The 19,301-nt window shown below is 40.1% G+C and overlaps 2 protein-coding genes across 6 annotated transcripts in view; both read right to left on the bottom strand.

Moving 5' to 3' along the window:
• Positions 1-8,087, bottom strand: part of DONSON (DNA replication fork stabilization factor DONSON) — a 28,272-nt gene extending 20,185 nt beyond the window's left edge. For 2 of the 3 annotated variants that reach the window (XM_019420241.2, XM_019420240.2), the window contains exons 1-9: positions 7,288-8,087; positions 6,469-6,549; positions 4,947-5,150; positions 3,816-3,994; positions 3,515-3,571; positions 2,919-3,097; positions 1,641-1,722; positions 1,427-1,531; positions 546-744 (exon numbers count right to left, since the gene is read on the bottom strand). In XM_019420241.2, coding sequence (XP_019275786.1) covers positions 546-744; positions 1,427-1,531; positions 1,641-1,722; positions 2,919-3,097; positions 3,515-3,571; positions 3,816-3,994; positions 4,947-5,150; positions 6,469-6,549; positions 7,288-7,689 — 1,488 coding nt within the window. In that variant the 5' untranslated portion in view covers positions 7,690-8,087. The remainder of the gene's footprint in view (positions 1-545; positions 745-1,426; positions 1,532-1,640; positions 1,723-2,918; positions 3,098-3,514; positions 3,572-3,815; positions 3,995-4,946; positions 5,151-6,468; positions 6,550-7,287) is intronic. The other variant, XM_019420242.2, reaches the window with a different exon arrangement.
• Positions 8,088-8,215: 128 nt separating this feature from the next.
• The window catches only part of CRYZL1 (crystallin zeta like 1), a 33,551-nt gene continuing 22,465 nt past the window's right edge, over positions 8,216-19,301 (bottom strand). For 2 of the 3 annotated variants that reach the window (XM_019420243.2, XM_053903112.1), the window contains 7 exons: positions 18,599-18,732; positions 17,210-17,321; positions 13,913-14,011; positions 12,731-12,852; positions 11,837-11,942; positions 9,302-9,347; positions 8,216-8,773 (listed from right to left, as the gene is read on the bottom strand). In XM_019420243.2, coding sequence (XP_019275788.1) covers positions 8,674-8,773; positions 9,302-9,347; positions 11,837-11,942; positions 12,731-12,852; positions 13,913-14,011; positions 17,210-17,321; positions 18,599-18,732 — 719 coding nt within the window. In that variant the 3' untranslated portion in view covers positions 8,216-8,673. Of the gene's footprint in view, positions 8,774-9,301; positions 9,352-11,836; positions 11,943-12,730; positions 12,853-13,912; positions 14,012-17,209; positions 17,322-18,598; positions 18,733-19,301 lie in introns of all 3 variants that reach the window. The other variant, XM_053903113.1, reaches the window with a different exon arrangement.

Genomic DNA, 19,301 nt, shown 5'->3' with positions numbered 1-19,301 from the left:
TTTTTACCCTCCCACCCCAATTCAGTGGTATATTTTCAATGCAGAATACTGGACAAAAATAAAAATTCAATTCTGCTATTAACGTTCAATATGTATTTTATATTTATATGCATAATTTTTTAAAACAATATGGACACACAACTACTCTTTTCACTTATTCATGATATAGGTTTTGAGATCTATAATTTAACACAACATGTTTGGCTATGTTCTTTCGCCAGTTAAGAAGTGAGACAAAATGAGATTAAGCAACTTTTCCATGTGGGAAAAAAGGAACACCAAGGTGCTTTTGCTGCCAATCATATTCATTTTCATTCATTAATTCATTTTCATAGAATTCAAATAAAACATTTCATATAATTCATATTTGCACATAATTCTTTTGATACACCTTTAGATCAACGAATTTTTTTGCTGGGAGGAAAGCGAAACAATATGCACCATGCAAAATGCTAGCAGTTATTAAAAACAAATCAAGAATCTGTTCTTCGTTCTTCTTAAAAAGCCAGTTTATGAAAATTAGAATTTTTCCCCCCTTTCATTACCTTAAGCATTTGCATTGTGGCACCTCGGAAAGCTACAGGGGATAAGAGGGTTGGTGGAAGTCCCGCCTGTGGGCCTGAGCTTGCAATTAAACTCTTAGAGTTTATCAAAAAATTCAGCAATGTAAGGGTGTTCATTCCCTTCACCAACACAACAGACTCAGGTCTGTGGTCCATTTGCACTTCATGTTTCTCTTTGCGTCTGAAGATGACAGTCAAGGAACTTGCAAATGTAAATCCCATACCAGTGGGAAAAAGTCATCCTGATTCTGAATCACCCGGGACCCTTTCTTCCCACTCGGAACTGGAAATGTTCTTGCTATCCCACTTAGTTGCAATTATAAGGTTATCTGTTTAAATCAAAATTTCTTTGACGCTCTGAATTTGCTAGAAATTTGATACCTAACAAAAACAAATTTGTTCCTTAGTCAAAAATATGTTCTATATAGAATGTTTTCATTTTTAAAAAAATTGTTTAGTAATAATTGTTCATGGTTTACTGATACTTAGGGAGTTTTTTAATGTCATGATAGAGAATTAGTTTAAAAAAAATTTTTTTTAATATTTTTATTTTTGAGAGAGAGAGAGTGCTAGTGGGGGAGGGGCAGAGAAAGAGGGAGACAAAATCTAAATCAGGCTCCAGGTTTTGAGCTGTCAGCGCAGAGCCCGACATGGGGCTTGAACTCACAGAGTGCGAGATAATGACCTGAGCCAAAGTCAGATGCCCAACCAATTAAGCCACCCAGGTGCCCCACGAATTAGTTTAAATAGCAACTTAAAATATTTTAAGATTTATAGTCAAATAAAATTACCAATCAACATTACATTGATCACTAACTTAATTGAACAAAAATCATTTCTAGTTAACACAACTGAAAGGATACAGCTTGATAGAGAGTATGTCTGGTTTTTTAATTTTGTCTTGCACACCTATCTCTTCCAGCCAGGAAAAACTTTCATCTTCATCATCATCACTGATTACTTGTTCCCTAGGAAATTGTTATAGTTAGAGTTTCCATTTCATAAAGCTGTTTCCTCTACAAAACTATTGCACTGAGTCCGCAAGTCACTGGTTGATATAAAATATTAATCACATACTCTCCATTTCCCAAGCTTGTTCCAGATGTCTTTTTCTTCTGATAGCCATTTTCTTTTATTAACGGCAGAGAAAATTCAATACCTACATGAGTAAATAAAAGAAAAATTTAACTGAGTTTTAATATTGTCTACAAGAACTTAACAAGTGTGCCCTTTTAGAGAGTATAAAATTTGAAGATTTGAACCTGTTTATAAACTTGCTCTATTAAGGCAATAGCTTTCATACTTTCTGGACAGTAGCCCATCTCTCTCTCTCTCTCTCTCTCTCTCTCTCTCTCTCTCTCTCTCTCTCTCTCTCTCACACACACACACACACACACACACACACACACACCCTACCTCCTTGAAACAAAAGGTTGAGGAAACAATACACACTCTCACTACATGTATAGTACTCTTTCCTAAAGTACATTCTACTCGGTTTCTTTTTTTTTTTTTTGTGAGAGTCAGTCAGCAGGGGAACGGCAGAGGGAGAGAGAAAAAACCTTAAGCAGGCTTCACGCTCAGTGCAAAGCCCAATGAGGAACTTGGTCCCATGACCTTCGGATCATGACCTGAGTGAACCCAAATCAAGAGTCAAACGTTCAACTGACTGAGCCACCCAGGCACCCCATACTGTTTCATTTTTTTTTTTAAAGTGCTGATTGAGCCCACTATATAGATTTCATGAGCATTAATGGGTTGACCCAGTTTGAAAATTGTGTTTTTAAAAGGGGGTAGGTAATTTCTACTATAAAGGAATTTCTAGAGGAAATTCTATTCAGATGGAAACTTTCCAGTCCAATATGTGTTTATCAGGTCAGAAAAGGGAACACTATTAACTTAAAGCTAAGTAATTTAGGAGACAACTTAAATCACTGCTGGAAAAAAAAAATAGAAATAAAGATGTTTCTTAAAAAATATAGGTAAAACTGGTAGAAAACAATTCAACTGGTAAAAAGACAATTGACATTTTAGCTTTTTCTCAATGTTTATTTGTGTGTGTGTGTGTGTGTGTGTGTGTGTGTGTGAGTGAGAGAGAGAGAGAGAGAGAAAGAGAGAGAGAGAGAGAGAGAGGATGAACAAGTGGGAGAGGGGCAGAGAGAGAGGGAGGCACAGAATCTGAAGCAGGCTCCAGGCTCTGAGCTGTCAGAGGGCTGGAACCCATGAACCATGGGGTCATGACCTGAGACGAAGCTGGATGCTTAACCGACTGAGCCACCCAGGCACCCCTCACGTTTTAGCTTTTAAGTGCTTACTATATAGTGTGGTATTCTCATTTTAAACCTATAGTTTTACCTTCATTTTTCATAGCTTCTCTTATTCCTCTAGTTGTTGGAGACATGAGAGCTGTGATTACATCATTTCCTGCTAAGCCTGCTGCACGGAACAGGATAGTAAACTGATAGGTACAAACGTAGAAATATGGGCAAAGTTTTGTCTTCAGCAAATTATATAGAGAAGTGAAGCTCACAGACCTTTGAAGCAAAAAAATTTTCTTTAGGTATTATTACACATTTAGCTTAACATCTAAAATTATTTTTATAATTCAGTTTGATACTCATTTGATTTAAAACACAACACAAATATTATAATGATTTGAATTTTTGCCACTATGTACATAACTTGGCTTTTATTTATATTTTATTTTTTAAGTAGGCTTCACACCCAGTAATGGAGCCCAACATGAGGCTTGAACTCACAACCTTGAGATCAAGGCCTGAGCAGATATCAACAGTCAGATGCTTAACTGACTGAGCCACCCAGGCACCTGCATAACTTGGCTTTTAAAAGGACTAAAACTGGTCATGGGACTCACTGATGACTTCTAAATACTTTAACAAATAGTGCTGACCGCTTAAACACTAGTTATTTTTTCTTTAAACAAAACTTACTTGGTAACTGGGTGCTGACTTTCTCTGAGCAGCTTCTGCTGAGAAAGGAAGCGGCCACTGACAAGAAGTAATGTAAAAGAACGTTTGCATGTATTTATAGAACACCTACCGCACTTACACAATTGCATAAAGAATAGAAAAAAAAGTAATTTAAATGCTGGCTATTAACAGTTTAGATAAAATAATTCAGAAGGACACAGAGATCCTGTTACCACTACACATTCCTGTATCATAAATAACAGAGAACACTGTTAAAAAGTAAAATTTACTACTGGGATGCACAAGTTTTTACTAATCTTACCAATCGCTCATTAAAATGTGTTGCAAGGTTTCGTCATTTGACCAAGGGCTTATCTTTCCAGTCATTTTTCGATCAGCTCCAATGCGAGGGAACAGAGGCAGCCAAGGAAAGGCAGGGTGGAGCCAATAGAGAAGGCTCTGCTGGAAGGCACATCGGAGCTCAGTGGAGAGTTTGGGATCCTAAAATCCAGAGATGACATCGAACAGTTTTTGCCACACTAGAAGTATAAAATTTCCTTAAAAAGTACTGAATATGCCACTTAGTCTGAGAATATTTACGGTTTCCTATAGGAAAGTATTAATAACTATTACGGGAGCTAAAATGTAGTTTATTCTTGCCAATATTTATTGTATGTTGAACCACATCAGAAGGAAGACTTAAACACAGATGGGACTCCCATCTCTCCTGTTTTCTCCTGAGAATAACTATCTCTGTCATCATTAGGGTAGGGTTACAGGTGGGGACATATATCGTACATAAGTAACGCTATGTTCAACTCCTCTCCGCACACAACCGTGTTTCAACAGTAGCTAGTGAAAATGGGTAATGCGGATCATACATCATCCTGATCTATTTATTAAAAAAGAAGTACCAAGACCTCTTTTAGGTAATCGCTTTTAACCTAGTTTGAGTTGATGAGCTGCCTGAAAGCAATGCAATTACATTTCTCTAAAACCATTCTAGAACTCATTAACTTTACTACATTACACAGACGATCAACCAGGTAGTCACAATTAGTGTGTATAAAAAAAAAGAGTATACATTATGTCAGAAAATCAATAGTGTAACCAATCTGCCTTTGCGATTCTACTCAATAGCTTTTCATTTCTTTCCCTTATATTTTTTTTCCTCAAAAGGCCTAGAAAAGAATAGTTTAGTTCAAACAATTCCTGCCTGTAACATTAACTAGTTCTTAGGACAGGTCTCTAAATTTAACAGGCAGTTATTGAATCTGATAGAAAAAACTGTTTGAAAGCACCACTTGGGAAATATAAAATTTCTCACGTCCTTGCGTCTTTAAATGTCAGAAGAAAAACTTACTAGAAGGAAATTTCTGTGACATTTTGCAGAGAAATACATTTTACAATTAATTTGATACTTTAAAACATACTCCTTTTCTTTCAGAATTACCTGTATACTTTGAGGCAAAGTAACTTCTGTTGCCCTACAATGCTGGATGATACCTTGAGCCTCTTCCTGTGCTTTCAAATGATCTGCCCAGGTAAAGGGTTGAGAAGAGGTGAAAAGGAGTCGAGTTTTAATACTCCAGTCCACAGGTAACTCAGTACTTTCTGAGGATGGAATATCAGATTTGGAGAATGATACTTGTGGAGTCTTTTAGAAAACAAAGAACATAAAAATTAGTAGAGTACCGAAAAAAACCTCCTTCAATCTACATATTTTACCAACACGATCACTAAAATGTCAAAATTTTATAAACTATAATAACACTGAAAATATACTACACACTATGAAACACTCTAGAAAGAGTTAGACTAAACTGTTGACAGTGCCTTTCTCTGGGAAGTGGGAATTTATACAGGTGGTAGTGGTGAAGGGGTACATTTTACCTTTTAGTTTTACATAGTTCAGTTATAAGAGGCATAGACTATTTCCATGATGATGATTAAAAAAAAATCTACTATTGATATTGCTATCAAAGCAGAAATCTTCCCCAAAAAGCACCTTCTAAGCCTCTAAAACTCTGGAAGCAGGGCTAAGCTGCTCCTGCAGGTAACTTAGGTAGGGCTCTTAGAGGCCATAATGTTACCTAAGACCCATTTCCTGATCTCAAAAATTTCTTTCCAAGCTGTTTTGCTGTACTTTCAAGTCAATATTCTCACTTACAATAATCCCTTAAGGTAACATCACAAAAAAACAGGGAAGGGGGAATTATTTCTAATACACTCTGTGAAGACCTTTTATTTGCAAGAAAGGGAGACTGGGTCTTGGAGAGCTCTTCTAGCCTGCTCCTATTAGGACAAACTATGCATTTGTTTTTTGTTCTGTTTTTCAACATCTATTCATTTCTGAGATGGAGTGGGAGTGGGAGAGGGGCAGAGAGCGAGGGAGGGAGACGCAGAATCCAAAGCAGGCTCCGGGCTCTGAGCTGTCAGCACAGAGCCCGACACAGGGCTCGAGCTCACGGACCGTGAGATCATGATGTGAGCTCGACACCCGACGGCCACCCAGGCGCCCCATGCCTTTGTTGAACTATCACAACAGGAGTACCTGGGGAATGGAATCAAGACTGTGTGTGCTGTGGTGAGGTCGGCAAGGGTCAGCGACCTGCCCCAGCCTGTGGCGGTCACGTGGGGATCTAGTCTGAAGAGTCAGTTGAGGACTACCTTCAAAAAGCAGCTGCGTGTGGAGTGACCAGCTGGAGCTGTCGCTACCCACAGAGGGACGGTGTCACAAAACTGCTGGAGGTCGAAGGAAATCCTGTATCTACACCAACCTGAGCGGTGGTACCATTACAAACAGCATGCCTACATCATCCAAAGGCAATTACGGCGCTGACGCCATCTCTTCCCCTGGTAAGGGTGATCACGCCCTCAGCACTCTGCCAAACGATTTGCCAAGTCAATGCTTCTGAGAGCTACCGACGTAGATTCTAAGAATACGCATTCTGATGACATTCAAGGACTATTACCTGGAGTAACTCGGCCACGGCTGTTCTTTCGGGGAACTTCTCTTCCCAGAGCAAATCATTTTCTTGATTAGAATCTAAACACTGAGGAGGGAAAAATGGTGCTTTTAAGTCGTAAACGATGCTGGGGTTTGCTTTAAAGAGGCGCTGAGCTTCACCCGACCCACGTTCCTCAATAAATGCCAAGTGCGGGCATTCACATGCCCCCCCAATCAATAGGTCGGCGCTTCGCTTGTTTCGTGTCTGAACTTTACTATCAAAATCGAGGGGACAAAAGGCCGGTGATTTGGCTTCTCGTGATTGATGGAGAAACCGCAAAAAGACCCAAAAGGCTTTGGGATTAAAAAAAAAAAAAAAAAAAAAAAAAAAGCCAGGCAATTGGGACCCCAGGAATCCTCCACATTCCTCCATCTCCAGAGTATTTTCAAGCGCGTCAGAAAGGGAGGCTCTGAATCACAGAGGGAAGGAGGGTCCCCAGCGATCGTCCCGTCGAAGTGGCCTTCCACGACGAGTTGTTCCAGGATCTTTCGAGCTGTCTCCCCACCGGTCCCTAACCCCCAGGAGGCGGCGGCCCGAACTCGTCCGTCCCGGGCCGGGCCGCGGGGGTGCGCGCTCAGTGCCCTCCGCTTCCCGCAGGAGCGGCCGACGCGAGCCGCCCGCGGGGCGCACTTCCCACAGAGCCCACCTCTCAGAGCGGCCCCTCCCGAGGCTCTGGGCCCCGACACCGCGGCGGCCACCGCTCTCCGCGCCCGTTTCGCCTCGAACCCCAGAACTCGCCCCAATTCACAGCCGGGTCCGCTACGAGGGCCCCTCCACACTCACCGGGTCCTGCGCCTCCTGCTGGCCGCGGGGCGGCCCGTCGGGGGGCTCCGCGGCGGCCGGCGGCCGGTTGTCCAGGCGGGCGAAGGGGTTCCTGCGGGCCGCGGCCGGGTCGCCGCCGCCTCTGCCTGTAGCCGCCGGGAAGGGGCGGAGGAGCAACCCGGCGGCCAGAGCGGCGCGGCGGGGCGCCGGCTCGGGCTGCTCCCTGGGTGAAGCGGCGGCCTCAAGGCTCCGGACCCTTTTCCGTCGGAGCCGCAAAGTCTCGGGAGGCTTCCTGAAACTGGGCGAGTAGCCGGGAACCGAGAGGGCCATGACGCGCGGCGCTGAGGAGCCGACCGGCCTCCCCGTGGGCGCTTCCCGCGCGCGCTGGCCCCGCCCCGACGCAGCCCCGCCCCCGACGCGCATCGAGCGCGTGCGCCGTCGGCCGCCCGAGCGGCCCCGCTCCCGCTCCCGCTCTCAGCTCCGGTCCGCCGTCCCGGCGTCCCTCGTAGGTCCTGGACCCTAGTCTTTTCGAGGGTACAAGAAGCTGGGAAATACGCGGTCCAGGGCACCGATGTGCACTCCCCTATCCGGCACCGGAACAGCTGCCCGCTGTTTAAATCCGAAGCAGGGATGGCGCGAGCTCAGGACTAGGCGCTCGGAGGAAAAGGAGACGTCACACTTGAGCCGCTGCTTCGATAAGCTTACGGAGGGCAGTGGCGACGTCTAGAGCTGGGGAGAAGGGCCTGCGCCAACATCCCCCTGCCCAAAATAGAGAACCCTGGCAGGGAATCAGCGCGGCCTCCTATCCCCCTGCGCACGCAACGCCACAGCAGCCCTCCCGCCCCACGGCCCCCCACCCCGCATACACTGCAGCTGCCGCCGGCAAGTTACGCTGATGGTGCCGTTTGATCCCGAGGAAACCCTGAAATAAATGAATACTTGAAAAAAATTTTAAGTATCTATGGACTAGATCTTTTGAAAATATATTCAAACGATTAAATGACGACAGCAAAGGCTGGCTAAGGAAGGATGGTACTGAGAACGGAGTTGATACAAAATAACGTTATTTTGACGTACCAAAAGACAACTTTATCAATAGAGGAGCGTGGCTTTTCTCAAAGGTAGTTTCTTCATGGAAAGAATTTTATAATCGAGGCAAATGTATGGAAACGACCAAAACGAATTTCAGAATATTCCCTGTGGATGTTATAGAACTGTCTTGACCGTTTTTGTAATTTTTCAAATACTTCTCAAAAATTTCAAGTAACTTTGAGCATGTTGACTCACAGCAGGAAAACCAAACAACTTGCTTTTAACTTCCTTGACTTTTCTGGACAATTTCCAAGGAAACTCTGGCTTCAAGTATTGGAAGGGGTTTATCCGACTGATGTCTGAGAAAAAACAAAATTAAAATTGAACAACTTGCTTTTTTCTTCCTTGATTTTTCTGAACAACTTCCATGGAAACTTTCGCCTCATATAGTGGAATGGGTTCATCCAACTGAGGCCTGAAGAAGAATGAAATTATTAGAAAAGTCAGGTCAAGGTAGAGATGAGCAGAACACATAGGATGCTAGTTGACAACTGCTATAGTTCAACTCTATTATTTTAAATAATCCAAACAAACTCACCCATTAGTATTTCCACTGGTAAAAGTGGCTAAATTTTGAAGGGGAAAAATGCCTACTTTATCCACTCCCAGATCCAACTTTAAAAACCAAAACTGTACTTTTCCCTCTTCTCAAGCTATTGGTTATTTCACGTTGCTCTCAGAAGGGTGATGAGAAAAGCAAAGGTGGTGTGGTACCATATGGAACGGCATAAGGAGAAATCACGGGCCACTTCTATCTTAGGGAATACTTATTGGTGTATCACAAGATACACTTGGAAGAATACTAAAGAGCAGCTATTTAAACAAAATAGTAAAACATGGAGGCATTAAAGTATGCTGTGAATAGTGAAACAGAAGCAGAAATGCTTGCCTTACCTCCTTGACAACAGAAAAATAAACAAGAGTGATTGGTTACTTAGCGTACCTAAAAACACCACTTGACAACTTCTCCATCACATCCTTTAAGATACGTAGCTGGAAAGATCGTTAAGGTGGCAATTAACAGAGGGAGAACTGAACAAGGGAAGATGTTGGGCAGGTCACCCATTTAAGTTCAGCACTCTCAGAAGTTTGAGAATTTAAGTTACAGAAATTCTGTAGGCTGTGAAGTTTACCTAGAACACGGGGAAATGCGGAACCGACTTGAGAGAAGTGGTGACATAAGAGAGCCTAAACTTCTAAGGACAAGTGACGACAGAAGCAAGCCTCATGCCTGGTCCTAAGTAATGACGAATGTTACCTCCAATCTGGAGAAATAAAATGGTGTCGACTTTGCCTTTTAGCACTATGTATGGTATTTTTAGTTAAAAAACAATTTTAACACTCACGTCTCTTATGTTAGGTGCACATTTATTTACTAAACTGGCCGCTAATTAGCTCAAAATTTGTGTGCAGAAAAGTTAAACTGTGGTTTGTCGTGAAGGGAGTAAAAAATACTGTAACATTAAGAAAAAAACATGTAGTCACTTAATTGAAATTATAATATTAGGATTGAGAGTATGTGATTGCTAGTGCCAGCGAATGACACATGCCATATAATCACACAGTTGGAAGGAGGTCTCTGTTAAATCACAAGCAGCAACTGGCTCATGTGTGAACCCACTGAGGGGTCCCCACAAATGAGGACTAAAGTCTGATTCCGGGACTTTAGAATTCAGGACTTTAGAAAATGTCAATTAGAAAGTATGAACACAAACCATTTTATAGATTTTCTTAAAAAGGACCTAAAGAATATTCACATACTACAAATTCTCTACTTCTGTTAAACGAAAATGCCAACAGTAACTCTGAGAGAGTGTGTATAGGGAATTAAGTAACACAGGCAAAGCAGCCAGCCTAGCTACTGACATGTAAGATTCAAAACACGCCATCTAATGGTACTCTTAACACATGGTATTCTCTATTGTTAACATCCCATGATATTCTTTTTTTATGTTTATTTTATTTTGAGAGAGAGGGAGAGAGAGTGTACGCAAGAGTGCAGGGGAGGACCAGAGAGGAGAGGGAGAGAATCCCAAGCCGGCTCCATGTTGTCATCATGGAGCCTGATATGGGGCTCGAACCCATGAACCATGGGGTCATGGGCATGAACCATGAGATCACGAACTGAGCTGAAATCAAGAGTCGCATACTTAACCAACTGAGCCACCCAAGTGCCCCATCATCCCATGATATTCTTGATAATTACAACATTAGTGGACAATTAAGTTGCTTAAAATTGAAATCTGAAGAATTCTTCTAGAAAGTTAAAAATTAAGTTTATTTTCCAAATTTAATAGAAAAATATTTAATCAGAAATATTTTAAACTCACACATTCACTACATTAAGGGAAATTTCGAGTTTTGAAATGTATCTTGTAGGGGCACCTAGCTGGCTTAGCTGGTAGAGCAGGTGACTCCTGATCTCAAAGTTGTGGGTTCGAGCCCCATAGTGGGTGTAGAGATTACTTAAAATCTTAAAAAAAGAGAAAAAAATGTATTTTTTAAAACTCAACATATGCAGGGTACTAATTAAATATTCCTATTTGAAAGCTCTGAATTGTCATTGCTCTTAGAGGAGGTGGGCCTTATAAGTACCATATGTATATACACACATTTAACAAAAGCAAAGTATGATATTCAGTAGAGAGAAACTCAAGGCTATGAAAGTGTCTTTGTTCACACACAGATATACCCTATTAGTAATAAGAACTTATATTTTATCCAATATATTAAGATTTTTACCAAGTGCAGCGGCCTTTAAAACAGTTACCTCCGAAATAAAAGTTTTATTCTTACGTTTGACCCTGCTCTAAAGAGAATTGGACCATTCTTTTGGAACTGATTTCACATTCTCAAGATAGTATTTCATTACTTTCACCAAAACTGGAATGATTTGGCTTCATTCACCAGATTTTTCTCTAAATGAATTCCATAAAAGGAAAAAATCAAACCCATCTTCATTTGACCAAGATTTCCTGGCACTGCTCATCTTACAACACCCCACAAACTCTTTAATGCAGACGGGCATTCTGAAATGTCTTCTCTAATAGCTCCATGATAGCTTAGATTATGGATGCAGCCTGTCAAGGTGATGTGTAATTTCTGTAACGACAAGTCGAAAATGAAACAAAATTTTGCATGTATCTTATAGTTTCTCTCCCATTCAACTCACAAACCAGCAAGACTGTCTGGGTGATTCCTGTCCCACCACTTTCTAGCTGCATCCTTGGGCATGTATTAACCTTTCTGTGCTTCAGTTTCTTCACCTGTGAGAGAGGGATAATGATAGTATTTACACTTCATAGTGCTGTTTCCATGTTTAAATAAATTAATACCTACAGAGCACTTGGAATATTGTTTGCCATCTCAATGAGAGTTAGCTACTATTATTATTAATTATCATTATTAAAGAATTTAATGATGAGAGCACATGGTAAATTTCAAGCCAGAAACTCAAGTCAGTAGATAAAAAGGATATAAAGATATTTTCCCTGTTGTACATTTGACAAATTCCAAACTTCATCATTAAGGAAAGCCACCGTCGCTCCCTTGAGGAAAAGGCAATGGCTATCTGGAGGATCCAACTTGGAGAGAATATACACAAAGATTGATCATTTACTGTGAGTTTAATAGCAGAAGGATGATTGTTATCTTGAGCCAGAAAAACTTCTATGCAAATTAAATACCCAAAGCACAAATAATCAGCACACAAACTTCAGCAACAATATGTGAACTGTAATGTTTTCTTTTCTAATTCATTGTCCAAAAGGCCATGGTAGAGATGACAGGGTGGCAGCCTGTGTGTACACATTCACGAGTACACGTGTGAGCACTGAGATTTCTGGCTGCTACTTACCAGTTATCTTCATGAGGATGTCGGAAAATCAGTGAAGATTAATATAGGAGAACTATGGTATTTGCATATCAACCACGATAATATTTAATTTGAATACTGTTGAGAAATATAATTTTGGTACACAATGTATAAACACACGTATGTAGTAAATTCCAATTTGAATAACTGGGAAGCTGTCATAATTTTATATAGAAAATATTTTGGTACGTATATGTCAACAATGTTGTTACTAAGGAAAAAAAAAAAACACCTTATTTGAGATACTACTAAAAAATTCAAAAGTCACTATTTCCAAACCACTAAATGAAAGTTGAATGAACTCCTCTCCTAGGCACTATTTCTACATTTTGGCTGATATATACCTAAAGTAAAAAAAGAAAGCTACATTTCTTTGGAAACAGGTATAATTCAGAATTTATAATTTCTCTACATCTTGCCTCAAAAGACTTAGGCATTATTCTTTGTTAATTACCTCCTTTTAGTGTAATAGTAATGCTTTATTGTTTCTGATAATACCTGCAGGTTTTCTTCTGTTGTTACCCAATGGCCTCCAACACCAAGAAGTGTGATGATATCATGTTTATGTGGTAGTAGTTGTAATTTTACAGCTGGTTCATCATCTTTACTATATAATCTCACTTACAAGGGAGTAGTTTAAAAAAAGAGAGAGAGAGAGAGAGAGAGACAAGAAATACATTTTATAGTAATCTGGCAAAAATTTATTCTTCAAACTAGTCTTCTTTACTTTTTAATGTAGGAACGAGAAAGTTAGAAACAATAACACACAATATATTCAGACACCTTAAAATATACTTTGTGCATTAAAACTGGCCATAGAATTTACTCTAGATTTAATTATAAGTAAAATAACTAAAGACAAAAAACTTATTTTCATTTGAAAACCAGGCAAGGTAACATAACCTCTTTAATAGTAACATCGATAGCTTACTTCTTTGGGAAAAGTTGACTTCTGATTAAGGAGCTCAAGATAGTCATACTTTGACTTAATGATTGGAAATGTATATTTGAAAAGTTAATGAAGCACACATTCACTTTCACTGAAAGATTTTTCTAAGTTAATTTCAAGTCTTGAAAATACTGGTTAAAAACAAACACATTAAGATGGTCACAGACATATTCATCTATGATTCTCATCACAGAAGATAATCTTAACAAAGTACGAACAGAATCCCTTGGCAGGCTTGTGAATCCTATCTTTCACGTGCAATGGCACTACCTAAGTGTGTACAGATTAGGTGTTAAATAGATACTACCTAACAAAAGTTCAAGGAATATAAAAATGGAACAAAATTCTGTACTTTTTTCCAAACAGAGATTACAGAAGTCAACCGTCCAATGCAGGGCAGCCAGACACAGCAGAACTGACTAAGCATCTGGCTGAGATCTGAACTAATGTGGATCATCTGGGAACCACTGAGGAGATCATGTGTGTCCATTTCCCGTAGAGACACTTAAACTCCAATGCCTGTATTTTAGAGATAAGCATGTTCTCCCTTCCAGACAGTGTTTACAATGGTAATAAAGAAGCTCCAGTTTAAATAGAAAAGTTAAAAACAGAACATGACATCAATTTAATAAGTATGTTAGTAATTATTCCCTGGTTATATGTATTTATTTTGAAATCCATCCATCACACTACAAAAATAACACAGACTACTGATTTAGTAAAGTACCCACCTCCAGCATCTAGGACAATATCTACTCCCAGGCCACCTGTTTCTTCTAAACAGCTTTCAGCAACATGGGCTTTCCCATTAGATACATCGATGACTCGGGCTGTAAAGGTCAGGAAGTCAGGCAATCGTAAGAAAAACAAGTAAATCTCTGTTCTCTGAAATGTGTTGAGTGGTTCAAACAATTACTGGATCCAAACTGTACTTTTTCGCTTCTAAGCCAACAGTGGTAAGATCAATTTAAAGTAAGGGACTCTTCTATTACATAAAAAAATATATTGAACATTTTGTGGATAATGTGTTCCAAGGCTTGTCTGTTCAACAGAGGACTGTTCCCTATAGCTAAAAGATACATAGCCAGAACAGAGAATCTGTAAACCCCAGAGATACATATATTAAGGCAGAGACTGAAAGATTAAGCAATTTCTCAAGTATGTTTAGATTTAATAGAGTTTAAAGCTAAAAAGCCAAATATGTACTTGTGTGATACGGTACTTCTCTATTAGAGGCTGCTTTATCCTTTTTCAGTCATAGAAATCCACTCCCCGCCCCCACTGCCTTCCCCAGTTGTTCCCCAAAATGAAGAAAAATCATGAAGGTTAAGGGAACAAAACATGATTATTTTCAGCATAGTGAAAATTAAACATTTTTAACTGGCTGCTTTAGAGTATTATATCAATAGAACAAGCCAATGAGCGAATAAAACAAAATCTCAGCTTTGAACTCACAAATGAAGACACAGGTTTATAATTTGTTTTGTATATTTTAGCACCTTTCTGTAAAAAAGAATTCCTCTTAGAGCTGCTCAGACTGGAGGTGTAGAACAACAGTGATCTAATATGTGGGCGACAGGGGTGAGCATGGGGAGGACACAAGGAAAAGGGAACTGAGGCAGCCGGGAAGGGCAGGGTTAACCAGTAAGAAATCTTTCTCTTCAACACAGTTCATTTTCAAGGTCTTATAACTTTTTTCTCCAGTCCCTGCCTTAATCTTTCTTCTATGTCTTGGTTACCTCTGCCAGAAGCGTAATGTACCAATGGGAGTAATGTAGGCTTCAATGGTAGACAAGGGTGGGTTCAAATCCCACTCCAATCCTTTCAGTCATATATCCTTGGACAAGCTAGTTAAATTCGCTAGATGCTGCTCCCTGGTTCACGAACACAGGGTTGATGACTTAAGGACATATCATTCACATTAACACTCAATGAACCTTTCCTTCCTGCCTGCCTGCCCTTCACATGTACTCTGCTCATCCTATTTTCTCTTCATCTGTTAGTTTTTCCATTCCTATCTTTTCTCCGCTCCTTGTTCATTTTCTTCAGTCTCTATTTTCTTTTTTCCTTCCATACGCACTGTTGTGCGGTCAGGTTTAATCTTCTCATTTTTTGTTGAGCACATTTTAAAAAAATTCCAGTACAGTTAACATACGATGTTAAATTAGCTTCAGGTGTACAATATAGTGATTCAACAATTCTATACGTTACTTAGCACTCACCACGGTAAGTGTGCTCTCAATCCCCTTCACCTATTTCACCTGTCTCCCCACCCACCACCCCTCTGGTGACCATCAGTTTGTTCTCTAGAGTTGAATCTGTTTCTTAGTTTGGCTCTCTCTTTCTTCTTTTCTCCTTTACACATTTGTTTTGTTTCTTAAATTCCACCAGTGAAATCATAGGGTATTTGTCTTTCTCTGACTAGCTTATTTCGCTTAGCATTATACTCTCTAGCTCCATCCATGTTGTTGCAAATGGCAGGATTTCACTCTTTTTTATGGCAGAGTAATATTCCATTGCAGATAAACCACATTTTCTTTATACGTTCATCTACCAATGGACACTTGGGCTGCTTCCATGACTTAGCTATTGTAAATATTAATGCGGCAGTAAACATATGGGCGCATGTATCCTTTTGAATTAGTGTTTTATATTTTTTAGGTAAATACCCAGTAGAGTGATTACTGAATCACAAGGTATTTCCATTTTTAACTCTTTGAGGAACCTCCATATTGCTTTCCACAGTGGCTGCACCAATTTGCATTCCCTCCAGCAGTGCATTAGGGTTCCTATTTCTCCATATTCTCTCCAACACTTGTAGTTTGTTATTGATTTTAGCCATTCTGACAGGTGTGAGAGGATATCTCATTGTAGTTTTGATTTGCATTTCCCTGATGATGACAGCTGTTGAGCATCTTTTCATGTCTGTTGGCAGTCTTTATTTCTTTGGAGAAACATGTATTCATATCTTTAGCCCATTCATAATTGGATTATTTGCTTTCTGAGTGTTGATTTTGCATATCCAATAAATATTGGATACTAACTCTATCAGAGACGTCACTTGTAAATGTCTTCTCCCATTCAGTAGGTTGTCTTTTAGTTTCGCTGATTGTTTCCTTTGCTGTGCAGAAGCTTTTTCTTTTGAGGTAGTCCCAATAGTTTATTTTTGCTTTTGTTTCCCTTGCCTCAAGAGACATATCTAGAAAAATGTTGCTATGTCAATGTCGGAGAAATTACTGCCTGTCCTCTTTTCTAGGATTTTTATAGTTTCACGTCTCACATTTAAGTCCCTAGGTTCACTTTTTTAAGAGCTCCCCAGTCTCCACCATGTCCTATTCATTATAAACTACATCTGAGCTGGGTTTTCTGTGTAAGTGGATTATCTTCCTTCCTAGTGTATCACAGAAAACAGACAACTTTAGAGGTATATATCACTGGGTAAAAGAGGTTGAGAAACCTACAAGGTGATACAAACATATTGATTTATTGAGTAAAACAAAGAGGTATCAGGTATTGTGAAACTGTGTCAAAGTTCAGCTAATTCAAACTTGGGTAAGTTGCTAACAATGGGGCAAAAAAGAAAAAACACTGAGAAATGTAGGTTTAAAAAGAATAAAAATTAAAACTATCACTTAGGTAAACTTGGACTTAGCGCAGATACTAAGTGCATTTTATCAGTGACCTTCATTTGGGAGTTTGTACTTTGTTTTACGAGTACAGCCTTTAAAGCGATATGCCTTTGGGGCGCCTGGGTGGCTCGGTCGGTTAAGCGTCCGACTTCGGTTCAGGTCATGATCTCACGGTCCGTGAGTTCGAACCTCGCGTCGGGCTCTGTGCTGACAGCTCAGAGCCTGGAGCCTGATTCAGATTCTGTGTCTCCCCCTCTCTCTGCCCCTCCCCTGTTCATGCTCTCTCTCTGTCTCAAAAATAAATAAACGTTAAAAGAAATAATAATAATAAAAAAAAAATAAAGTGATATGCCTTTAAAATTTTCTGTTTAAAAGTCTGTGTTGAGTAATATTACCCACCTAGAGAAGGCCTAAGTCTTTCAAGGCATTGCTTGTCTTCGAGGCTGCCTGCTGTGGAAATCACTTTGGCTCCTCTGTGGTGTGCTAACTGAATAGCTATCATACCAAGTGCCTGTGTGGAAAAAAAATACAAAATAGGTTTATAGATATAACGCAGAAGCCACAGCTAACTTCTTTTATAGGCTGTTTAATAAAGTATAATAGTTTGAGTGCTACTTTAGTATAGTTTTTAATGTTATCTGATAAAATAAGGAAAAACAATATGGACAAGGTTGAGACATTTGGTTGACTCGCTTCTTCACAAGGAGTGGCAGAACAGGTGCATGTACCACCTGCTGTCACCCAGTCTGGCCACTGCATGTAATTTCAAGATGGGGGGCTGCATTCAGACACTTGGCCTCAGAAAGAGAAAAATGGGCTTTTACGGGCCTTGTCAGCACGGTGGTCTAAGCTAATTTCATTTTATGTGTGAGTCCAGCTACTTTTCTTTTAAAGATCAAAGCACCTTCAAAAGATCCATCCTTTTGCTGACCTGAGGGGTCAGTTCAGGGAAAACCTATTATCTTGATGCTGGACATCAGGCTGAAGCCAATGACAAAGACAGGTCTGCCTGTTTTGCAAAAGAAAAGCAGGGGAAATAAGAATTTTCATTAACGGCCAGACAGAAAATAAAACTATAACAACTCACCCCAAGTTTTGTAACATTGTGTTTGTAACAGAATCTATTTTTATGTAGTTTTAATGTCTTGAGCTATTCTTTTGGTGGTACATGTAATATGTTGACATTAGCAATATTTTTTACCTTGTGTGATCCATCTGTAAATGCAATCAATACCTTATTAACGTAAGTGTGAGGGATATACAAAATTGGTAGGGAGTTTTAGGGCATTGCTTCAAAGATTTCATGAGCTATTTCAGGCTTTGTGTAATAGGCATAAAAACACAGCTTGTCTTCTTTTTTAATGTACTAGCAGATTCAAAGTAATAAGAAACTAAATACACTTAAGAAGTTTTATCTCCTATTAATAAAGGCTGCCTATTTTAACAAAATGGGAATTTGATAAAGAAATCAATGAATAAGCTGCTGGCAAAGAATTATATCAGCAAGTGGACGGCCTGTTTCCTAAGTTTGCTGGATTTTGATCTTTTTTTTTTATTTACTTATTTTGAGAGAGACAGAGACAGCACAAGTGGGGGAGGGGCAGAGAGAGAGGGAGAGAGAAACCCAAGCAGGCTCCATGCTGTCAGCTTAGGGCCTGATGTGGGGCTCGAACTCACAAAATGTGAGATCATGACCTGAGCTGAAACCGAGAGTCAGACGCTCAACCGAATGAGCCACCCAGGTGCCCCAATTTTGATCTGTTTCTTAACAGAACTATTAGCACCTACACTTGCTCCATCCATTATCAGCACTGATTTTCCAGAAGAGAGATGAGAAAGATAATGCAGAGCCGTATAGGCTCGCACTCCATCCCGAATGGTTCCAGCGGCTTCTGTCCATGTAACTTTTTCTGGCTTGTGAACTGTCAGAAAGAACAAGAGTAAACAATCAGTTTGCAAGTCCCATTAATTCTGCTTCCTGGATCTCTGGATCTCTGTTTCTCTCCATCTCTGGCTCCCACCCTGGTGCTGGCCCAAGCCTCTACTCCTATTATCCTTACCTACATTTCGGTTTCTCTAGTTCCATTCTCACCCATACATAGTGCACCCTCAGCATAGGAGCTGGTATGTGTGTGCATTTTTTAAACATTATATTCTGAAATAAAACCCATGCAGGGGCGCCTGGCTGGCTCAGTCCGGTTAAGCATCTGACTCTTGATTTAGGCTCAGGTCACGATCTAATGGTTCGTGAGTTTGAGCCCCATGTCGGGCTCTGCACTGATAGCACGGAGCATGCTTGGGATTCTCTCTCTCTCCTTCTCTCTGTCCCTCCCCTGCTCAGGTATGCCCTCTCTCTCTCTCTCTCTCTCAACATAAATAAACATGAAAAAAAAAAAAAGAATTACACATTAAAAAAACCATATGCAATAAAGTACATGAAACATAAGTACAGATGGATGAATAAATACAGAGCAAATATACAAGTAATCAC

This window comes from Panthera pardus, unplaced genomic scaffold (assembly GCF_024362965.1).
Source record: "Panthera pardus isolate Hobbes unplaced genomic scaffold, ASM2436296v1 HiC_scaffold_16, whole genome shotgun sequence".
Taxonomy (NCBI): Eukaryota; Metazoa; Chordata; class Mammalia; order Carnivora; family Felidae; genus Panthera; species Panthera pardus.
Note: the sequence above shows the minus strand (reverse complement) of the source record. Positions and strands in the feature narration are given on the sequence as shown.